Source organism: Pelodiscus sinensis, chromosome 11, assembly GCF_052426305.1.
Source record: "Pelodiscus sinensis isolate ZL-2025 chromosome 11, ASM5242630v1, whole genome shotgun sequence".
NCBI lineage: Eukaryota > Metazoa > Chordata > Testudines > Trionychidae > Pelodiscus > Pelodiscus sinensis.
Window position 1 is genome coordinate 37,339,680 of NC_143062.1, and position 25,042 is coordinate 37,364,721.

The window sequence follows — 25,042 nt, forward strand, 5'->3', positions numbered from 1 at the left end:
AAATCTGAACCCCCTCATGCACCCAAACTCCCACCCAGAGTCTGTCCCCCCTCTCACATTCCGAACCCCTTGGCCCCCACACAGTGCCCCCTGATGCATCTTAAGCCCTTCATCCCTGGCTGTACCCCAGAGCCCATCCCTTGCAGTCCAACCCTTTGCCTCAGAATGATGAAAGTGAGGGAGGGGAATGTGGGGGGTGGAGAGAGAGGAGGCAGTAGCTCATGGAAGTGGTGGAGCATGGACAGGACCTCAAGGAAGGGGCAGGGCAAGGGGCAAGACAAAATTGTTTGGTTTTGTGCCATTAGAAAGTTGGTAACCCTACATATGTGAATGCAACTATGATTTACATCTGCAATAACTATCTGGATGTAATTTGGGACTGAATCTAGGGCATTATGTTTTTATGTATTTAAGATCAAATCTGTATTTATTTTTGGCCATATTCTACCTTGTTTGATGAAACACTCATTAAAGACACATGTATGGAACAATGACAATGTAGTGGGGTGTATATAAGCTACTTTAAAAATAAAGGAAATATTTCAAATATTTTGTTTTCTAATCAGAGTAAGGAGGTTATAAACTCTTTAAGATTTTCAATATTGTGAAAAAGTATACAATAAGATATTCACCTGACCACAGAGAAGTGGCCTTTTGCCTCAATAAGGACTCTGCCATGAATTCATCGTATGATCTTGAGAGAATCATTTAGACTGTTTGTGATTGGTTTATCGTTGGTAGAGTGGGGATATTTATACTTTCAGCACTTTTAAAAACTATCTTTAATCCTGAGATGAGAGTGGTATGGGAAGGCTTTATCTAGCTACCAGTGGAGTTAAGGGAAAGATTCCCATTAAATTCAACAGGAGATGGGTCAAGCCTCAAGTATTATTTATTCTCATCTTCAGATAGTTTTCTGCTCTAGCTATAAACTTGAAATGGAAAATGTAAACCTTATTATTATTGAAAGCATAACAAACAAGCAAAAACAAATTAACCTTAAAAATTAATAAAAATAAAAGCAAAGCAAAACAAAAAAAAACCTACCCTAAAAAAGATTTTTTACACCACGAGGGACTTCACTTAAGCTCAGAGATTGTGCATTTATAACGATGCCACTCACACAACATCAGACACGGATCGCACTATAGGGCACAGCATTATAAGAGAGTTCATTGGATTCATGTGTAACATGCACAATTTCTCTCTGCTGAATTCTGCAGAAAGAGACAATTCTTTTGGCTGTTTTCATTGCACACAAACATACCTGTACTCTCTGAAGAGTAAGCCAAGTCTCCAAGCTGCTGCAATAATAAGGATGTGATCAAAATGAAGGGAAAATGTCAATTAATGTATTCCTCTCTCCTTAAAAGTGTCTTAGATTAAAGCCTTGGTACGGCAGACAGAAAAAGGCTTCCAACCTGCATAATTGTTTACAGCATTCGTCACAACTGCACAGCCTCTTCTGCAATCAGTTTAACAAACCACTCTGCCCACCTTTCAGTTAGCTAAGGCGCATCATATGAATAATACAAATGATTTGACATTGCTGAGAACAAACGAACCATTATTAGTTTTGGCTTTGAAGCCCCTTTTTGAAGAAGCGGGAGATGGATGTGGCCCATACTTCTCTCTACTCTTGCCACAGGCATTCTAACTTCTTCCCACTCTAGAGGTGGCTGAAGTTTCCATCCCCACAAAAGAGCCAAGTTTTCGGAGGTGGTGGCTCCCCCACAGAGCATACAGAGGCAACGCTGCACTGATGCAGCTGCTTTAGGATGATGGGAGAGAACTCTCTTGTTGACTTAATTACTCAAGACCCTACAAGCCGCAGTAGCTATGTTGGCAGGAGAATCTCTCCCATCAACATAGCGCCGTCCACAGTGTTGCTTAGCAGTGTAAGTTACACTCATCTCAGTGGGGTGGTACATTCACACTCCGGAGAGATATAGTTTGTACCAACTTAAACTGTAGTGTGCACACATCTCTACACTCTCTGCAATCTTCCTGAAAGAGCCCTAACTGGGTGCCTTCTACCCAGGGGAGCTGATAGCCTGTGTGGACCTCTGGGCAAGGTGTGGGGGAGCAGCTCCATGCTCCCAGAAGGAGTGGAGCATCAGGCAGAAAGGGAGGGTCTGGGCAGCCAGCCTGGAGCAACATGCCCCTCCCCCCAGCTTTCAGAACCACATGGACACAGCTCACGGGGCTCTGGCAGTGACTTAAATGGCACAGGGCTGCAGCTGCCATTGCCACAGTAGCAGCGTCACTGGCCGGGAGCCCTGGGTCCTTTTGAATCAGGGTCCCCAGGGCAACTGCCCTTTTTGTCACCCCTTCAACAGTGGGCCAGGTTCCAGTTGTGTCTGTATTCCCTTTCTCCCTCATCTGCCTGTTTCCCTTCTGGGTCTCTGTACAGGAACATATGGCCAGGAGGAAGGGGGGATGTTACTCTTACTCCCCGTTGCCAGTTTAAACCTAATGGCAGGTTCAGGAACTAGGGGAGAAGAAACAGAGAAGTTGGAGAAAAGAAGCATGAGGATACTAGAAATGGAACTCTCCTGCATCCCATATGCATGCATTCCATCCCCTTAAACGCAGTCTTTTTCTATCGATAAGAAGTTCCAGCCCCAATCTGCAGGGTTTTAGCTGAACTCTGAGCATGAAGATGCCGCAAAGCTGGGCTTTTCCACAGAGTGAGGCAGGAGAAAGAGGAAGTGAGGGCTTTGTAATGACTTCATCCAATAGGAAGGGCGTCACCTCTTTTCTCCCCCTCCACTACAAATTCTAGGCCTCCTCCTGGGGCTTGAGGCTGTTCAAGGTTCTCCCAATCCATGGAGGGTTGTGCCCTACATTCCCATGGGCTTCCTAAGACTAGCAGCACACTCACTGCCTTAGGAGCACCCTGCTGATCCCCTAGGAGAGAGAACAGCACATGTTGCATTGAGTACTCCAGATTAGTGATCCTAAGAACCACTCCCTTAGCTCCTGTAAACTCTGGAGCTCTCTATCACAGATTATATTTGTTTTTCTCACACGAGATAATAATAAATCAAATGTGCAGAACTAACCACCTACATAAGTTGATATTAGGGGCCTGGCATTGTGGCTAGAGAACAGATCTGCATTTGCCTTGATAACTGATGATTATTGCTGGGATATAGGTAATGGATAAAAATATGTTATTGCCATTCACATAATACAGCAGCTTGTGATATAAGACCATATATTGTGCTGTAAGCTCTCATGGCCAAGCCTCAAGGATGCCAAGCAAAAGGACCCATGACAGATTTATCTGTAAATTTCTTGACTATGGAGGGTTGAAATCAGACTCTTAACATTATATTTAATACACTTGCTTGAATTTCCATAGTAATTTCCATGGAGACTTACCTAACAAAGTAACAGGAGCCGGTATTTTGCTGTATTTCCCCAAGCAGCAACAAACAGAGGTAACAAGAACACAGAACTGACATATCACACACATCCCAGCTGTCTCTGGTATCTACCATTCCATTCCCTCTCCCAAATGTTGCTATCCTTCACTTTTATTTCTTTCCACCATAATCTATTTTGTAACATAAAATGTGAGAGGAGCTGAGGTGCATTGGACTATATCTGTTTACTGACAGATATTACTCTGAGCAAACACTGCACCAAGTCACACGACACTGTCTCACAAAGCTCATGTGCAAAGATGAGAATATGGCTGCTGTCAATATTCACTTGTTATTACAACCTGACAAATTCCTATGTGTATGATATGGGGGCAACCTTGATCTATTCTTAGACTGTTTCAATCCACATTTTAAAGCATGAATCCCCCACTTCTTTAATTGACATTTATTGCTGATGTTCATTCAATTTTAAAATAAAAGAAGAGATCCTGCAAAAAGCTCTCACTTTACTATCATTGAATTTTCAGAATTTGCTACAACTTGGAATCACAGGTTAAAATTTAGATCTGCTCCTGGTCTAGTACCAATATTCCCCTTGGAGAAGAGAGGCATAAGGAATGAAGCTGGCAGAGAAACCACAAAAGGATCAGGTGAGAAAAGCAATGATATTTCTCTTCATTTGTGTCATGGCTCCTTCCCCACTCTGGCATGATAAATGCAGGAGTGGGGACCAGCAAAAGTACCCCAAAACCTTATCTACTAGGCTTTGGCAGAAAACTTTCCCCCAAAATCTTAACAAATTAGATTTCGGGGATAAAATCTCCATGGCTACCACCCAAGTATTGATGTGAAAAACCAGGGGAGAAAAATCTCAGCCCTAAAGCACAAACCAGGACACAACCATTAACCAATACTAGGTTAATAAAAAGAAAAGAGAAAAGTTTTATCACCACCACAATATTCCTGTTATTATGCAAGCATAATAACTAGATTGAAAAGTAACAAAATAATATACTCATCAGTGCAGAGTAGAGTGGAAGAATGACTTCTCGACAACACTCCTAGTAATGCGTTACAATACTCCTAGTAATGCATCCCAGAATCATGTTTGATTTTTTTGCTACAGTGTCACACTGTTGAATTATGTTTAACTTGTGGTCCACTATGACCCCTAAATCCCTTTCTGCCGTACTCCTTCCTGGACAGTCACTTCCCATTCTGTATGTGTGAAACTGTTTGTTCCTTCCTAAGTGGAGTACTTTGCATTTGTCCTTATTAAACTTCCTCCTGTTTACCTCAAACCATTTCTCCAATGTTTCCAGATCATTTTGAATTTTGACCCTATCCTCTAAAGCACTTGCAACCCCTCCCAGCCTGCTATCATCTGCAAACTTAATAAGTTTACTATCAATGCCTTCATCTAAATCGTTGTTGAAGATATTGAACAGAACTGGTCCCAAAACGGACCCCTGCCGAAACCCACTTGTCATGCAATTTGAGCATGACTGTGAACTGTTTTTAAGTCCTTGAAAACTGTTATCCTATTCCTTCTCAGTCTTGTCTTTTCCAGGCTAAACAAACCCAGTTTTTTCAACCTTCCCTCATAGGCCATGAATTCTAGACCTTTAATAATTTTTGTTGATCTTCTTTGGACCTTCTCAAATTTCTTCACATATTTCCTGAAATGTGGTGCTTGGAATGGGATACAATATTGTAGTTGAGGCCTAATCAGTGCAAAGTAGAATGGAAGAAAACACGCCACGGATTGGAAGCAGTAGATAAGAAACATGGGTACTTCTGACCCCCGGTAAATGGAAAAAGGAGTCAAGAAGTACAGAGAACTGAACTGCTTTAAGAACCAAATTTAAGACCATTGATTTATTCACTTACTCATCATATTGACTATTTGCTACTCATTAACCATGGGATGTGATTGGTCATTAAGCCACATGCCAGGGTTTGTGCCCCCTAACGGGATGACAAATTAAAATAATACATTTTCAGAATAAAAGTTATGTGTTCTAAAGTTTTTAAAACTTACACGATTGTCACAAATACTCAATGACCATCGATTTGCAACAAAAATGGTAAAAACCCTACAATAGCAGTAGAGAGCATTTACTACTTTTGGACTAAAAAAATCCATGAATCGCCTTTTTGTACCGTTGTATATGACCAGTTTTATATAAAAGGATATGATGTGGCCCTCAATAAATACAATGACAGACAATTTTGGTGACTCATACAAGGAATAGAGCACTCACGAAGCATATTTAAAAATGCTCTCTCTTTAAGGACTTTCCTCAAACCTGAGAGCTTTGAGTTGCAAAACAAGGGATTTTTTTAAAGGAATGAAAATTGCAAACTGAAGGCCTATCTGATAGGAAACATTCATAATAAAGATGTGTATAAATATGATAGGCCGCAGTCCGGCAAACATTTATGCACGTGTTTAAAAGTATCCTGTAATAACTTCAATGGTGCTAATTGTATGCATTTCAGAAGTTCATGGTAATAAGTGATAGAAGTGATTCTATACTGTAATATATGCACTTATACACACACATTATGCATACACACACTTTCCTGTACAATATATTTCTGTATTAAAATCTATCTTTTTCTGCTTACAATATTGTGAATACACTAATTAGTTATTTTTTTCATTAAGGAACTAAAATGGTGTAAGAACTATGGTATTTACATGAATTTGAGTCAATAATCAGTTAGACCCATCCCTTATCTCTGCTTTTCTATATCTCTGAAATGTTAAATATTTGACAGTTGTTCAATAATTGACCTAGCTTATCTCCTACAAACAGGTTGCTATTCTAGTTGCTATAGCAACAATAAACATTAACGATTATTATCCCAAGATGCCACTGGGGATTTTGACACAGTCTTAACTTAAAGTTCCCTCAGGGAGAAAAGTCATCAGTAGCCCCCATCTATGACAGAATGGAAAACATTGCAAGACCAAAAGTCCCCTGTTACTGTATTTATTACAGATAAATACACAAACCTATTTCAGAAACTTCTCATGGGTAGCAGATTTTTCCCTGGCAGCCGAGCAAGCAGGTAAATGGTGCTTGGAGTAAACTGTGGATAAAAAATGCATCATATGTACAGGACTCATGGGTACAGTCACAGACTAGGGCAACTACATCCCTCAGTGGCCCAGCAAGGGCACCCAGTCTCCAGCTTCCAGGTCCCTATCTGTTGTCTCCCTTGGGTGAAGACTCGCATCTCTCTCTCTTCTCACTAGGGCAGTGGTCACCAACCAGTAGATCAGGATCTACTGGTAGATCTTGGAGTCTTTGACAGGTGATCCTGACTGGTTTGGCCAAAAGGTTATCAAATCAAGCCTAGCACTTCAAATGCCCCGCCCTCAGATTGCTGTGCATCCTTCTACCCTTTGCCTTGGAGCTGTCCCCTCAGGAGCCTCTGCTTTCTGTGCAGGGCAGAGGACATAGAGGAGGGGGCGCTGATGTAAAGGTGCCCCCCTCCCACCCTGTATCCTATCCCCACAGAGCAGAGAGGGGACACAGCAGGATTTGGGATGGAGTTTGCTGGCTGCTTTTGGGAGTAGTGCAGGGCCAGGACAAGGATGAGCCTGCCTTAGCCCCACTGTACCACTCCCCAGGAGCCACCTGAGGTAAGCAGTGCCCAGCTGGTGCTCACATCCCAAAACCCTACCCCAGTCATGAACTCCTCCTGCACCCCAAAGCGCCTGCACCCTCCCAGAGCCTGCACCTAGAACCCCCCTGGTACCGCAGCTAAGCTCAGAGCTCCTCTCACACTCCAAATACTTTAATCCTGCACCCCCAACCCTATGCTCCAGACTAGTGAAAATGAGAGATGGTGGGGGAGGAAGGGAGGGTGGAGCGAGCTGGGTCATGGGGCCTCGGAGAAGGGGCACAGAGGAGGTGGGGCAAGGTTATTCAGGTTTGAGGTAGATCTTGCATTGTACTTAAATTCAAAAAGTGATCTTGTGCTTAAAAAGGTTGGAGACCACTGGACTAATAAGCCTACCAGAGTTAACCCCAGTTCTAACAGATTCTGACATGCAGGGACAACTGGTGAGGGGAGAATATGGGGGGCCACTGGCCACATGCCCAAACCCCTAGCCCAGGGAAGGGCTGGAATAACCCCCCTCTGTCCCAGGCTCCTCCTTTTCCTACCCCTGCTCCACTCCTCCCTGCTTCTTCCCTGACACTGCTCCACCCTGCCCTGGCTCCGCCCTCTCCTAGCCCCTTTCCCTACACCTAACCTTAAGCAGTGCAGCCTGAGGGATTAGCAAGTCCAGGGGGCTGGCACTAGCAGTAGGAGGTCCAGCCCGAGCTTGCTGTCCTGCTCTGGCCACATCACACTGTTTCTCACCCATGAATGTGGGAGCAGTCCCCACCCCACATGCCCAGGGACTCTGGCCCCAACTGCTGCTGGCCCCTCCTGACCTTGGTATTTGAGGTGCATGCACCCCTTCATGTCCTCTGTGTGTCATGTCCTACACCCAGGATAAATCCTCCAATCCTCCACCCTAAGGGTATGCTTGTGGTTATAAGTCATCACAGCTTCAGCTCAGAACAAGCACACTCAGAATCTGTTCAGTTCACTCTTCATACAGTTTAGAGGTTTTTAATCTGGAGTTTCCAGAAGCAGGTAATTACTACACAATGGGACTCTCTTCCCAGTGTGTACCTTCCAAAGGTTGATTTCTGAGAAGAGAGTTTGCTTTCCCCTCATCCCAAGGTACTTCCTTAGAAATCTACCTCATACATATTGTTAAAAAAAAAAAGGCTTCTGAAGTTTCCAACATTACACAAAGACAGAATTAATCTTGCCTTCTTGGTAAAGGAATTTCATGCAATTTCACAATAGGACATAAACTTTCACATTTCTAATACAATGAACTCCAAAGATGTTAAACTTAACTTACTAAAGTTTAACTTAATTCCATAAGATTTATTCAAGATAACACAAGATATTATCAATCTGTCACAGGTATACAGATGTAATAAACAAACTGCTATCAGAACCAGTTCCTTCTGGGAACATTGTTGCAGCCCCAATTAATTTAACCTTCTGCATTTTAAAACTAATTTCTTTATTTAATTTCTGCGCTCAACTGGATAATGGTGGTGGGGAAAGGTTAGTAATTCTATAGCTGTGAAAATCTTTGTTGATAATTTCAGATAGAAAACTTTTTTCCAGTGTCAATTCACACAACAACTGACATCACAACATTTTTGTTTTTTGGTCTGACTGCGGCCATAACCATAAATTGTCTCAAATTCACTTGGAACTTGACCAAAGTTTGCTTCAAAAAGCAATCCAATTTTGTAAATAAAGGAAAGAATAATTGAGGAAACTTGTGACGATCTTTCCCCAATGTCCAGATTGTAATAAAACTTAAAAACAACTGAATACTCCCTGGTTGCAGGTTTTATTACACACATTTTTGTGCGGATCTCATTTAAGCTGAACTCAATTTGCTCCTGGAATGGGACCACTGGGTCTCCTCTCAAGCAGAGATAACACTACTAACACTGCCCAGTACCCTACTATGTTGAGGAGGAATCTATATCTGGGTAGAACACAGACCCCAAAGTTAACAGGGTTGGGAAAGGATAGGCCAGACCAGGCCAGCAGACTCTCTCAGGGTCTCTCCTAGGCAAACTTTGTAGACAGGTCTATAGAATTTAAAGCTAGTCTCCTTTCTTAGGACTTCTGGGTTGGTATCCTTTGAGTCAAACCCCACATGGCACAGCTGCTTCCACGCAATGCTACAAGCATTGCAAATTGCACTCTATGTGTGTTTGCTGTGACTCTGACCCCAAATGTTAAAATAATGATTGCCAGAAAATTTTATTGCACAGGACAGTGTCATATAACTTCATGAAGTTATCTCCACAAGACCAGCACTAGGTATTCATGAATGGGCCAATTTCCCTGTATTTGCAATTATGTTCTTCTTCTAAGGGCATGTCTAAACTACATCCCTCTTTCAAAAGAGAGATGTAAATTAGACAGATCGAAATTGCAAATGGAGCTGGGATTTGAATGTCCCATGCTTCTTTTGCATAATGGCGGCCACATGTTCTTTTGAAAATGGGTATTTTGAAAGTGAAACCGCTGTCTAGATGCAGTTCTTTAAAAGAAAAACCCAATCCTTTTTCGAAAGATCTTGTACTCCTCATTTTTGTTCATGTGGGGAAGAGCCTATTTTCCTCATTTTTTGAGGGGTACAGGATCTTTCGAAAAAGAGCTTATTTTTTTTAAAGAACCACATCTAGACAGCGGTTTCACTTTCGAAATATCTGTTTTCAAAAGAACGCACATCCGCCATTATGCGAATGAAGCATGGGAAATTCAAATCCCGGCTTCATATGTAATTTCGATCTGTCTAATTTACATCCCTCTTTCGAAAGAGAGATGTAGTTTAGACATAGCCTTATTTAAGCCAAGATGGTTTCACAGCAATTCCTACTGAATCATGCATGGGGCCATATGATTCTCTCTGTTTTTACTTCCCCATTGATTTTATGGGGAAAATATTCCTTAAAAGAATAATAGCACAATATGGCCCACAGAGTGGATAGAACAAAACCACTCATTCCACTCTGCCAAGCAGAGATAAGGTATCTCAATAGTGGATCTAATCAGTATTAAATAGGAAGAAGAGAGAACAACAATCAAGACAGGACTGACTTAAAAATTAGGAGCTGCTAATGACATACAAACTGAATTCAAAGAAGAGTCCAGATGCCTCAAGTTAGCTGTGTACTTTAACACTAGAATATATTTGTCCTTTACATAATTCAACCACTACTTATATTTTCCAAGTTTATTATGTGTACTAATAAAGCTATACATGATATCACCTTAAAGAGAAATTCACAGATTTAATCTGTCAGTTTGTTTTCTGTTTAAAGTCATCGAGAGTTACCTTGAAGCCTTTCTTTTGTATGCTCTCTTGAGCCAAGACTGATCTAAAAGGCCCTGTGCTTGTTTTAAAACATATTTCAATGTGACCTAGCTAATCCTTTAATACCAGGCTTTCGCTACCTTTGATCAGCCTTTTACTGTAGCTATGAGAGATTAGATCAAACCTTTAAAAGAAAGTTGCTTGTGGAGAATTTTCTTACTGATGTGCATTAATATCAGCTCCAAGGTTGAAACAGTTAGCAAAATGGTATGAGAGAGATGTCCTTTTTCAGAAACATCAGACTGTGAGCTTGCATCCTATAGTCTTTACAGAAATGTGCTTCTGAATAGGAACATGCCTAACTCAAATACGCTTTATGCTAAATATTTCATGTAACATATCATTAGAAAGTTTGCAATCCACTGAACGTATATATTTTATTTTCCCGCTTGTACCATTTTTGTATCTGAAATAGGAATATTGACTGTAGATTTATTATCAACGTGCTCATGTGGGGAAAAGCCTATTTCCAGCCCAACAATGAAGATGACAGACACAGAGCTAATAGCCCCTAAGCAACAGACAATTGAGTGGGGGAGAGCTGTTTACTACGAAGACATGTGCCCATTTCACCAGATGCTGTAATCCATCTTGAATTTTATACTTTTCCACCAAGGTGTTAGGGAATGTAACAAAGACTTTCCACCCTAGGAAAATTCTATATAAGGCCAGTGAAGTAAACAGTGATAGTCTTCAGCTGACTTAAAGAGTGCCTTCCCACCCCAAGGAATACATGAAAACACCTGGAAACAAAAGGACTATAATGAGAGGTATGGAGGACTGCTGGACCCAGGCCAGAAAGGACATTTCTGGCCTGAGGACTTCACCTGAAATAAGAAGTAGGATGAGAAATTATGACTTGTAATAACTTCTCTTACGTTATGTCTATACCGCGCCCATTCGGTGCAAGAAATACGCAAATGAGGCAAAGCATGGAATATCATCGTGCCTCATTTGCATAATTAATTAGGCTCAATTTCTGCACCAAAAACCCTCTTGTGCAAGAGCCGTTCTCCACATTTTTTTCAGGAAGAACAGCTCTTGTGCAAGAGGGGTTTTTTGCACAAAAGCCTCTTGCTCAAAAACATAGCCTCATTAATTATGCAAATGAGGCATGGTGATATTCCACACTTTGCCTCACTTGCATATTTCTTGCACCAAATAGGCACGGTATAGACATAGCCTGTATTAAGCTTCACTGGAATGTTTTATTTTATTTTGTTTAGTAGCTTACTCTGATCTGTCTGCTTTCATTTGTAGCCACTTAAATCTTGCTTTTTATACCTAATACAGTCACTTTTATTATTGAATCCAGTGCAAATAATTGTTACCAGGAGGGGGGGCAACGGTTGGGCATATCTCTCTTTCACTGATAAAGGGGCAAACAATTCATGAGCTTGCACTGTATAAAACTTTTACAAAATGGATTTATCTTCACTTCTGTCCCATGGGAGCGGTGCATCTGGGTACTGTGTGTTGAGCTCAGTGTCTGTGCTACTCTGTTGTGGGCTGTGATCACAACTCTGTGCCATCGGGGGAGGAGATCAGAGGGACTGACTCAGCAGGATAGGGTACAGGTAAGGGGTATCTCAGTTGTATCTCACCACATCAGTGACAGCCTCAAGGGGATCTCTGTGACTGACTATCAAAAATATTACAGACTATCACACAGACTATCAAAAATATTTTGTATCTGTGTAGATATTATTATTACTTTACAGTGTATGATGCTATTGTAACATGCATGGTAAACATATTTATATATATATGAGCTGGATTTAACTGCTGTAAATAAAGTTATGTTGGGACTTTTCTAAGACACATTGTTTGCTGAAAAACAAAACCCCTTTCTGTACTGTGGTTAATATTTATTTACAAGACAGCAAGTTTCTTTTTGTTTTCTTTCTTTAAAAACACATGAAAATTATCCAATGTTCATCCAATATTAAGGTTACCAATTTACACTCACGGAGGAAATGCAAAAGCTGCAATTTTCGCTGTAACATGACCTTGCTCATAATTTTTTTAACTGAAGGTCACATTTTGCCTTCAACTACCTCATTCCATGTGGGTTAACATAATACCTCTATGTGAATAAATGTCTGTTCATTCAGATACATTAACCTAAATGTGACTCTACAGGGGCAAGCAAATCTGACTGCAAGATTGGAGATGCCTCTGTGCAGTGTTTTGCATATATAACATGTGGGTACATGGACACAGAGGCTGTGTCTACACTACATGCCTCTGTCAGCAGAGGCATGTAGATTAGGGTTGTAGGCAAAGGTAAATGAAGCCGTGATTTAAATGATCGTGGCTTCATTTACATTTACATGGCTGCCGCGCTGAGCCGACAAACAGCTGATCAGCTGTTTGTCGGCTCGCCGCTAGTCTGGACGTTCCCCCTGTCGACATCAAAGCCCTTTGTCGGCAGCCCCGTTATTCCTCGTGGAATGAGGTTTACCGGGGCTGCCAACAAAGGGCTTTGATGTCGACAGGGGGAACGTCCAGACTAGCGGCGAGCCGACAAACAGCTGATCAGCTGTTTGTCGGCTCAGCGCGGCAGCCATGTAAATGTAAATGAAGCCGCGATCATTTAAATGGCGGCTTCATTTACCTTTGCTGAATAAACAAATCTACATGCCTCTGCCGACAGAGGCATGTAGTGTAGACGTACCCAGAGAACTGTCGCACTCATGTGCTTTGTGGTATGTGAGGACTGATTAGAAGGGCCTGAAGGTTGCCTACAGTCTGTGCCCTTTTTCTTCGGGAGACTGCTAAGCAAAGTTCAAATTATTATGGGGTAGGGTGGGGCTGTTATAGGATCCAAAGTTTCCTTGTAACTAGAAATCTTCAATGTATTGTACACAGACCACAAAATGGTAAAGACATAACTAAAAAAGGACATTTACTCAGCAGTGAAAGGTTTCAGCTATTAGTAGTCTCTGCTCAATATTCATTCAATATAGACCCCAGTTTAGCTAGATAGTTATGCACATGCTGAACTTAAAAGAATATTTGTTTGGTTTTTTGTCATGAGCCGTCACTGAGAAAGAATAAAAAATTCCATTAATATTTTGTTCCTTATTATTTCAGTATCAGCCATAATCTTTACCTGGGAGATGAATCCGTTATGTTTTAGTTTTTGTGAGCGCAGCATGAGTTACATATGCCAGATGTCTTTTCTCTTGCTGTCTATCTCTTGACAGTCCTACAGTCCAACTGGCATAGAAGGGAAAATAGTAGGTGTTCCGAGAGAAAACTTGCTGTTTTCAAAGATTTAGTCAGTTATTAACAAGAAAAGTCACTGGGTTGTTAATGCACATGTGTCACAGTTTCAAACTTGAATACAGATCCCTAGGGAAGCTACACTGACAGATGTGCTGAAGATAGAACTGCAAGTGGGCAGCCAGTCAGCAGGAGATCATTAGTCTGCATGAAGAGTTGCAGCTCCTAAGTGACTGAAGGGTAAAAATCTTCAAGAATCATGCATAAATTATACATACTGGGGTTACCATACCAAAACATTCTACATATTAATCCTGAAGAGGTAAAGGGAGCTGTAAGAGGAAACTGAATGCAAATGTATTGCCTCATTTCATAAACAGAAACTCTTAAATCTCAGAGGCATAAATCAGCGAAGCTCCACTGAAGTCAAAGGTGCTAATCAATTTACACCAACTAGCTCCAAATGTCTGAGTTAAATTCCACTCTCAGCTATGCCTCACTCCTTCAACTTTAGCTCACAAAAGTTGTCCCCCCTAAAATCAATGGGACTACTGACTTGGATAAGGCCTTGTAAGTAGGTAAGGAAGTGTAAATCAAAAGTAAAGTGGATTTGCCCCACTGTAACCTAAAACAGTGTTTTGCAACTTCTTAGAAGTCTTAATTAAAACAAAACAACAACAAAACAATCTTAACCATAATTAGAATGTTGTCAGAATCATATTGATGACACACTAATAAATACATCTCAAGGACACATATGTGAAAGGACATATAAAAACAAGTTCCAAACACCAAAATATTTATTCTATTTCCCTCCCACCTTTAAATACATTGACAAATGTATACACACACTAAATGAGCAGTTTTAAAACAAGGATTATGGAGAATTAATTTTAATCTCATCTTTGTCAATCTCCTGAGAAGCTTTTTCACTACTTGATCTTAATAATTTAAACCGTGGCCATAGCAGGATATAAAAAATAAATGATAGACCATGTACTTTAAAGGGAAGTTACAACCTTCAACCCATTCTAATTGATATTAAAGTAGAGATTTTTATGAGTGATTTTAACTTTCAAGAAATCTGTTATACAGGTTAGGAGACTTCTACAACATGCTAAATCAGAGAGAACAGAATTATGTTTGATTGTACATTTGCCTAACCTTGTGCTGTCATCTTTAATTAATCAATAGCTCCTTTTCTTGTAATTTTTAAACTGATTTCCATAAAGGAACAGACAAAAAAGTATTAAAAGGTAAATGATTTATAGCTTGTATGTGTTTCCAAATATTGCTCTAAGGCATATGCTATGGGACTGTCCAGTAACAGACTCTTTGTTCTGACTCATTGTTTACAGGCTATCTGTAATACTAGTACCTAATGAGATAACCTACATTCAATTTGTTCTGTTGATAAATGATTGCACCTGATACACAGGATTTCCATCACTGGCTTCAATGCAGCCGTATTAATTCACAACCGCTGGGGATCTGGCCCAAAAAATATTACTGCAGAGATTTTGGGGTTCTCTGTCTGCATTATGTCATGTGATTGCTTTCAGAGACTAGCAATTTATTCCTCAGAATACATGAGCACTTTTTAATTATTAGTTTTTTGTTTTGTCATAGCACCTAGGAATCTCAGTCACGGACCGGAACTCTATTGTGCTGCATTGCTGTTTCTAATATTGTTACTATTTTGATCCAAGTAGTTGGATAAAATGTAGGATCTTCCAGGTCATCATCACTATGTGGTGAAATCTACGATAGATCAAATCTTGTTTCATTACAAAGAATGATCACAAAATTCTTTGCTCACAGTACCAAGTTCCTTTCCAGCTAGCATCAGGGCCACCGAAGGGGGGGGGGGGGGGGAAGAGAAGGACAACTACCCAGGGCCTGGCAATTCAAAGATGCCCCACACTCCCACGTTGTTCAGGGGCCCGTAGAGGCTGTCTGCTCTTCTGGATAGCACTTAGTCAAAAGTTCTTATCTTTCTCTTAGCTTTTTCTCAAGGTCATGGTACTAATTGTACTGCACCTATGTCTGGTGCTTCTTTGGGGTGCTTTCTCTGTCTCCTTCGATGATGTTTCTGGCCATACCTTAATAAACACAGCTTCAGCAAATAATACCCAATGGAAAACCTCTAACAACATAGCTCAGCCACTGACCAATGCTGCCTGGCCTGTGTTTTGGACAGTGTCTTCTACTGTGTCAGATATCTATTGTATGAAGGAGCCTAGTTGTTTCCCACATTTATACTGAATAAAGTTAGGATCACGACCACCAGTTTCCAGGAAGTGTAATCCAGAATTATAATATTAAACATGTGGGTGTGGGAAAGTTAGCTCAATGTAGAATTCTTTAATTTGAGTGTGAAGTGGTCCTCTTCTCACAAAGTAGCTCTCTTGTCCACATGTAGGTCTCTAATATGGGCCATACTATTATCTGGCTAGGGTTTGTTTACCAATTTCATCTCCTCTTGTATTCTATTCTTCCCTCTATCTTTCACGCACCTCAGTAAACATGTGTCTTAGTGACACAAATGAAAATTCACCATTTGAGATCTTAAATGTTTCTAGGCAGAAGCTCTCTCATTAGTGCTAATTTAAGCAGTTTTAATGATAGCTACCGGTACCTCCCTCCACCTCCCAGTCATCGAAGAATGACCTACCTGGTCACATTTTCATTCCATTTTTGATTGTGATGAAAGTTCGATTTTTCAGATTCATCAGTTTGACAACTGTGAAACCAGTGAATCAAACCTCCCCATTAACTTGACTGAATACAATCGTGTGAGGGTTTTTTTTAGCATAGCTTTTAATATTAAATACAGGTCACTGATGCAGGCTGCTCTGTTACTCTCTGTTCTAAATCAGCCCATTCTGATGACTCTGTGTGCTCATTGCAAAGTTCATTTTTGCACATATACAGATTGTTTCCTACAGAAAATAGGACTTTTCAAAAACTTGTGTTAGAGGACACAAGAGCCAGAGAAACAGAAAATGTATAGAAATCCAGTGTTCCTTTCCATCTAAACAAAAAGAATAAACAGAATTCGGATCCCAAAAGGTACATGACAAAATAGCACTTTTTCTGATGCAGCATCCCACTTTTGCATGGGAGCCTGAAATAATCCTAAATGTAAGGAATCCTAAGTCATGTCACAGGGACTACATCTACACTGGCCCCTTCTTCGGAATAGGCATGCTAATTTTGAACTTTGGAGTAGGGAAATCCACGGGGGATTTAAATATCCCCCGCGGGATTTAAATAAACATGGCCGCCGCTTTTTTTCCGGCTTGGGGAAAAGCCGGAAAAGAGCGTCCAGACTGGCGCGATCCTCCGGAATAAAGCCCTATTCCGGAGGATCGCTCCAGTCTGGACGCTCTTTTCCGGCTTTTCCCCAAGCCGGAAAAAAAGCGGTGGCCATGTTTATTTAAATCCCGCAGGGGATATTTAAATCCCCTGCGGATTTCCCTATTGCAAAGTTCGAAATTAGCATGCCTATTCCGAAGAAGGGGCCAGTGTAGACGTAGCCAGGGTCTGTCTTGACTACATGGCTCCGTCGACGGAGCCATGTAAAGTAGTTTACCTGACATAGTCAATAAAGTGGGGATTTAAATAATCCCTGAGTCATTAAAATAAAAATAGCCTCGTTTAGTGAGATCAGCTGATTGTCAGCACAGCATGGTAGCCATTTTTATTTTAATGAAGCGGGGATTATTTAAATCCCCGCTTCATTGACTATGTCGGGTAAACTACTTTACATGGCTCCGTCGATGGTGCCATGTAGTCTAGACACACCCACAGTGAACCATGGCTGGGTCTATTGTACCATGCTCTTCTCCATGTTCCCTGCATGACGGATTCAGAAAAAGGAGGATAAATGAATATCTCTCAGTAGGTGCCCTTCAAGAATTCCTCATTTCCCAGTGGGCATTGCCTGGCATGTTTGCTCTTTCATACTGTCTCAAGGGGCTGTTTCCTCATTCTACCGTGGCCCATTCTCTTTGCCTATTTTGGGCTTTTTCGGCCACACATGATATTAAAATTCCATTTACAAATGGTTTTAAATGATGACAAAATGTTACAGACATTAGCAGCCTATGAACAGATGGTTACAAATGTTATCAGAAGAGGGTGTCACAAAATAGTGATTAGCCATTGTTAGAAGCAATTTTTAAATGTGGTGGACACTAATATATGTTGAAACGTCTATTAATAATTTATTAGCTCTTTATAAATGGCACCTTCATACAAGTTGTGACCTCTCTTTTTGGGGGCTGGGAGACAGGCATTGGTAAGCAGTATTTGGAGCCAGACTGTGATATCCAGGCTAGATTGTACATCCTTTCTCATTTTGAGTCCAGGTTGAACTTTTCTAATCCGGCACCCTTGGGACCTGATGGATGCCGAGCCACGTGAGGTCAATATTTTAGTGAGTTGGTCTCTTTTTATTTTTATTTCTCCAAGGTGAGTAAACAAAACTATGATTGCAATGCTGCTTAGTAATGTCTGACTGTACTGATATACTCTATATAAGCCTATGCCAAGCCATGACTTATCAGCTCTCTTCATAACAAAGTGTTCATGTTGTCACACAATTTTACTATATTGGCACGAGGAAATAAGTAGATAAAACATAAAAATCGTGCTTACACTTAACAGCATTACCAACACTTCCACTGCTTGCTGGGCTCTTAGAAGACATTTGGGGTAAATTAGAGCTAAATAGCAGCACAGAACACTGAGAGCTGGGACTGTCAGCTAACAAATAAACTTTATGGAACTGCAGGAAACTTGGCCACACCCATGATAACTGCACATCTCTCTAATGAAAATCACGCCGGACCACAGATGTTTGCCAGGCCAGAGTGTGCCAGTTGGACTAGAGTGGTTCTGCCTCTAGTACCTTCCTCTATTTAGCAGGGAGCCCTACTGAACCTGCTCAACTTTTCCTGCTTTCCTCTCCCTTCCCTCTTTATCCTCAGCAGAGTTGGGTAAGAGAGGAAAACCCTGGGATATGGTCCATGCAGAGATTATTGAACAGAAAATTATTCGTTTCATATAATAGATCATCCACATTTTTTCAAACAAAAATCTTGTACTGTTTTTCAGCCTGTGAAATTCTCATCATTGGTTTTCAGAAAAATTCTGATGGGGACAAATGCATTTTGGGGGCTGGCCTCAGGAGACTGGTGCTTTGGGTGAACTTGTATTTTGGAGCCCTTTCTTAGTGAGGGTCACAGACACTGAGTTCACTAAAGAAGCTTTTAAACAGCAGGAGGGATGGTGTTCACCTGCAGCAGAGCCCACTGAAAATGGCACAGGCTGCCTGTAGACTCAGCTCTGGCCCCCAGTAGTATGTAAGCCTCTGGAACCAGGAGCAAGAATGCCAGGCTGGTGACTGTTCAAAGCACCATGGGGATGGCAGGGCTGAAAGGCACTAACTGAAGTGTAGCACAGCACGAACCTGGCGGAGGGTCTGTTATCATAATATGCTAGAAACCTGCTGAGAGAGCTCCTCTACCTCTGTTCCTCAGTGTTGTTCAACTTCAGATACTACTCTGTGTCCCCAGGAGTGCTTGACACTAGCGTGGGTACACCCCATCCTCCCCTGACCTAGGCATTCAGGGTGGGTGAGAAGCTACTATGGGGGGCAGACATTTTCTTATAGAAGTGCCTATTTACCCCCATCCCACCCCCATTTTTTTACTCTTGCCATCTGGTCACCTTAGCTGCACCAGGCAGCCTGAGGTGAGTTCAGGAGCACTGGCTGGAAGCAACTCTCCACCTTTTGCTCACCTCACCCCCCAGCCCAGTGTGGAGTGGCTCATGGCCAGTGGGAAAGGCCAGTCCTAGCTCCAGGGTGCTCTTCCAGCCTGCTGGGGCTCCTGCAGATCCATCCTCAGTCACAAGTTGTAACAACATCTTTCATATCCCTCCCTTGTCTGGGAGCTGTCCCAGTCTACTTTTCCCTTCTGCCAAGCCTGGATACTGTGCGGGTCAACACATCCAGTCAGAGGAGGGGATGGAACCCAGTTAATGGGCCTCTTACCTTCTTGACCACTGTGCTTCTCCCCCTCCCCCTCGGCTATGGTGCCCTGAGAGCTCACCCTTTTGGCCCATCCATAAGACCACCCTTGAATGTTTCCTCGACCAGTGACCCTTGAATGTCCCTTGAGTGACACCCCCTGTTAAGGACTTTTCTGAAGAGCTTTGTTGCTGCAACTGGCAGTGCTTTCTGAAAACTGGGCTGGCAGCTGCACTTCACTTCCTACCATGTAGCACGGAAGGCTGAGATTGAGATGAAATCAAAATTGCCGTCCCTTCTGTCAAATGCTAATATTTAGTTAGTTCTACTTGATTGAGTTGTGCAACAGAAGCAAAAGTTCTCTCCGCTATTGAAAAAGGCAGGCAAGGAAAAAATATAGCACCTATAGCAGCTCATCCATTATGTGAAAAAGATATGAAAATAATTCCCTGTCAACATATCAGCTCAAAAGCACAGACCATACAAGCACAATTCAGAAGTGATGGGTGGAGATAGTTAAGAGTTACTTAAACAGGTTGGTCTTTAATAACTCCCTTCCCCTTGTGAAGATGGAAATATGCAAGTGGAGCTTTGTAACACGTATGATACAATAATTCAGAAGAACAAGGTGTCAACTCACTTTCCTTTAATAACACTCTACTAATCAACACCGACATTTTGAAAATTGAGTACCTAAAGTTAGGCTCCTAAATGGAAACAAGATCGAAATGTACGAACCTCATTTCAAGCATCCAGATCTGAACGTACTGGTGCATATTTCTATTTTAATTAACAAAATGTACACCTTTTATACAGAGCAAAAGAGTACCTAGACATGAACTTCTTCAAGACAGGGTCAAAAGAGAAAACAACAGAATTCCACTTCTCATTACTTACAGCCCACAACTTAAGCCCATCCAACTCATTATCAACAATCTACAGCTTATCCTGGAAAATGACCCCTCACTCTGAGTATGTCTACACTACCACCCTAGTTCAAACTTGGGTGATTAATGTAGGCAACCGAAGTTGCAAATGAAGCCCGGGATTTAAATATCCCGGGCTTCATTTGCATCTTGCCGGGGGCCGCCATTTTTAAAGCCCCGGTAGTTCGGACTCCGTGCCCGCGGCTACATGCGGCACGGAGTAGGCAGTTCGAATTAGGCTTTCTAATTCGAACTACTGTTACACCACGAGGTGTAAAAAGCCTAATTCGAACTACCTACTCTGTGCTGCGTGTAGCCGCAGGCACGGAGTCCGAACCACCGGGGCTTTAAAAATGGCGACGCCCGGCAAGATGCAAATGAAGCCCGGGATATTTAAATCCTGGGCTTCATTTGCAACTTCGGTTGCCTACATTAACCACCCTAGTTCGAACTAGGGTGGTAGTGTAGACATACCCTCTCAGAGCCCCCTGCAGGAGAAATAACAGGTAGTTTGAATTAGGGCTTTAATTCGAACTACCAGCTCCCTGCCACGTGTAGCCATGGGCAGTTAGTCTGGACTAGTGAAATTTCAAAATGGCGACTGGACGGGAAGATACAAATAAAGCCCGGGATATTTAAATCCCGGCCTTCATCTGCAACTTTGAATTCCTACATTAGCCTCCCTAGTTCGAACTAGAGGGCTAGTGTAGACATACCCTGAGTGTGCTCTAGCATCTAGCCCCTCGTGACTCCTGCACATGACTGGATAGCCCCCTCACAGTCTTCACAGATCGTATGTCTAGACTACACCGGGGCGTGGTGGATGACTACCCAAAACCGGTCTCCTAAAAGATAATAGCAAAGCATATCAATGGCCCATTTCACTGCTAAGGCTTCTTTCTCAATAGTAGAGTACTTGAGCTCCCGTGGGAACAATTTGTGACTTATGTACACAATAGGGTATTCCTCCCCCGCATTCTCTTGTGACAACATGGCCCCCAACCCACTCTCCGAGGCATCTGTCTGTAGTGTGAAGGGCTTCTCGAAGTCTGGTTGTGCCAGCATGGGGGTGTGGGTCAGCCGATCTTTCAAGCCATGAAACTCCTAGTCACATTCTGGGCTCCATCGTACCTTCTTAGGCAACGAGTTCCTAGTCAGGTCTGTCAGAGGGGCAGCCAATGTCCCAAAATTTGGCACAAAGTGTCTATAATAGCCTGCGAGCCCCAGGAATTGACTTACCTACTTTTTGGTTGTTGACAGGGGGTAGTTTCTTAGGGCTCCAACCTTGTCGATCAGGGGTTTTAGCTGACCCCTCCCCAGTGTATACCCTAAATAGGTGGCCTCTTGTTCTCCGAAATGTCACTAACGAGGGTTCGCAGTGAGGCCTGCCTCTTGTAGCGACCTCAAGACAGCTTCCAGCCTCTGTAGGTGTTCAGGCCAGGAGGTACTATAAACCACTATATCGTCTATATAGGCGGCTGCATATCACCCATGGTTGCGCAGCACCTTATCCATTAATTGCTGGAAGGTGGAGGCCGCTCCATGCAGTCTGAATGGCAACTTTATGAATTGGTACAGCCCGAATGGCATTGAGAACGCTGTTTTCTCCTTGGACGTAGGAGTGAGGGGATCTGCCAATATTCCTTGGTTAAATCAATGGTTGATATATATTGTGCCAGCCCGAGATGATCTAATAATTCATCCACCAGTGGCATCGGGTAGGCATCAAACCTGGATATTCTGTTGACTTTGTGGAAATTGATGCAGAACTGGGTTGACCTATCGGGTTTTGGGACCAGTACTATCGGGCTCCTCCACTCACTGTGCAATTCTTCAACTATGCCCCAGTGCAGCATCCATTGTAATTCTTCACTGACTGTCTCCCACATCTTTCGCAGAAGTGGCCGGACCAGGTCCCACACTTTCTTATTGGGCTCTGTTGCGACATGATGATACGCCAGGGTTGTGTGTGCGGGTTGATTGTTCAAGACTCGTGGGAACTTTCATAACAGGTCATGTATCTCCCGTTGGGCTGGAGTCAGCTTCTTTCCCACCTGCAGAGATGAGGGGATAGCTCCTTCCCCACCTCCCCCATGGCCCCAGATCTAGGTCGGGCATCACCGGGTCAACCCTTAACCCTTCCCTCGCATTCCACGCCTTTAAAAGATTTACCTGGTAAATCTTAGTGTCCTTCTGGCTTTCTGATACCCGTACCTCATAGTCCATCTCTCCCACCCACCTAACTATTTCAAAGAGGCCTTGCCATTTGGCAAGCAGCTTGGAATCTTGTGTCGAGAGTAGGAGCAATACTCTGTCCCTTGGCTCAAAGGTTCTTAGTTGTGTCCCCCTGTCATAGTACCCTGCCTCCTTCGCCTGGGCCGACTCCAAGTTGGATTGAATGAATTCCCCCAAGGCCTGCAATTTTTTCTGCAAGTTCAATATATATTGTACCAACCCCTGGACTCGTGTTCCTTGCTCTTCCCAGTTTTCCTTGACAATATCTAATATTCCCTTGGGTTGTCGCCCATACAAAAGCTCAAAGGGCGAGAACCCTGTGGAGGCTTGGGGTACTTCCCACACTGTTGAACAACAGGGCGGGCAAAAGTCTATCCCACTTCTTGGGGTCTTCCTCTACGAATTTCATCAATAATGTTTTTTACTGTTCGGTTAAACCTCTCTACCAGGCCATCTGTCTGAGGGTGGTAGACAGATGTTTTCAAAGTTTTGATTTGTAACAGTCAGCACAATTCTCCCATCAATCACAAGGTAACATTCGTACCTTGGTCCGTGAGGATCTCCTTAGGTATCCTGACCCTGGAGAAAATTTTTACTAACTCAGCCGCAAGGGTCGGGGCGGTAGTATTCCACAACGGTGTGGCCTCGGGGTACCTTGTTGCGTAATTCACCAATACCATAATCTACTGGTACCCATCTGTGTCTTTTCCAGGGGCCCCACTAAGTCTAGGGCGATTCTCTCAAATGGGACCCCGATTATAGGAAATGAAACTAACGGTGCCCTTGGTACTTCTCTGGGACTAGCCTTCTGACACTCTGGGCAGGAAACACAGAAGTCTTTCACTTCCCTATGTACTCCAGGCCAAAAGAACCATTGCAGAATCCTCCACACAGTCTTTTCATACCCTAAATGGCCTGACCAGGGGTTAGCATGAGCTAGTTCTAGGAGTTGGCGGTGATACCTCTGTGGCACCAGCAGTTGGCAGAGAGTACCAAAGTCCTCCACGTCTTCCGTAACCCAAGATAAATGATTGCGGCATACCTCAAAACGGGGTCCCATCAGTCGCCTTTCGTCCTCCTTACCAGGTTCCTCGGCCTCCATGACTTCTGTCCAGGCTCGTTGCAACACCAGATCCTCTCTCTGTTCCTGCAGGGAGTCTCCACTCCATAGCTCATGTGGGGCTAGTGAGTCAAGGGTCTCCATCCGGTAGGGAGTTCGGGGTTGGTTGGTTTGGTTTTCGCGGGGGTCTGATGCCTCTCCCACCATACCCTTTTGTCTCCCATGTTTCTTCTGCTGTCCCCACTCATCCATCACATGTCCGAATCCTTCCCAGTTGTGCCTCAGCAGGACAGGATACACCTGCCTCGGAGCCACCACTACAAAGCAGCAGCTTTTGTATGGGCCATCCGTGATCTGTACCCATGTTGTGGGGTATGGGTGGACATCCCCGTGCACACACTGCATGTGTACTGGCGGTCCTCTGGGCCCTCCTTCCTTCAGTACATCTGCTTGTACTGTAGTCTGACCACACCCAGAATCAACTAGGGCCTTCACTGGCAGTCCCCCCACCTTAACCCTTCTCAAAATTTTCCATCTTCCCCGCTTCCTTCACTTGCTAAGGCCTGTGCATATGTACAGTCCATGTAAGCGCAATCCTTTTGAAAAGGTCCCTCCTGGCCACATCTAAAACATGTGCCTTTTGGTGGTCCTCCTCTACCTTGGCTTCGCCCCCCTTTCACCGGGGTTAGGGGCTTTTCCTGACTCATGCTTCTAAGGGAGGGTTGTCCATGCTGGCACTAATCTCCTTCCCTCGCCTCTTCTACCTGACTGTGGCTGGCTTCCTTCAGGATCTTCCTTCTGCTGGGCTGACCCCAGGGTACCTATCCTCGGAGGAAGGCTCCCCCTACCTGTTCTTCCCAGTCCCTCCACGGTTTTGGCTGCCTCATAATCGTCCATTAGCTGCCTCATAATCGTCCATTAGTGCAGTACATTCAGGGTGGAGGGATGGTGCCTCTGTACCCATTGTTGCCCACCACTGATATCACTGTCTCAGTTACCTATGCCCCCGTACACTGGTTAGGGTCTAACCAATGCCATCCTGCTTCCCTCAACCTCTGTGCCATTGTCCGTGGCCTCGCCCCTTGTAGATACTGTTCTTGTCTAAATCTTTGCCTATAAGTTTCTGGCATTATTCCCATCTGATCTAAGATCGCCTCCTTAACTTTATAGTAATGTAAA

General features: G+C 43.0%; 1 protein-coding gene across 11 annotated transcripts in view; it reads right to left on the reverse strand.

Moving 5' to 3' along the window:
* The window catches only part of LOC102454172 (contactin-4), a 749,532-nt gene that overhangs the window by 174,508 nt on the left and 549,982 nt on the right, over positions 1 to 25,042 (reverse strand). Inside the window, exon 1 of one of the 11 annotated variants that reach the window (XM_075938685.2) lies at positions 3,388 to 3,563. The exons of the other annotated variants lie outside the window; for them this stretch is intronic. Within the exon in view, the coding sequence (XP_075794800.2) occupies positions 3,388 to 3,481 (94 nt within the window). The 5' untranslated portion in view covers positions 3,482 to 3,563. Of the gene's footprint in view, positions 1 to 3,387; positions 3,564 to 25,042 lie in introns of those variants that run through there. 11 annotated transcript variants of the gene reach the window in all.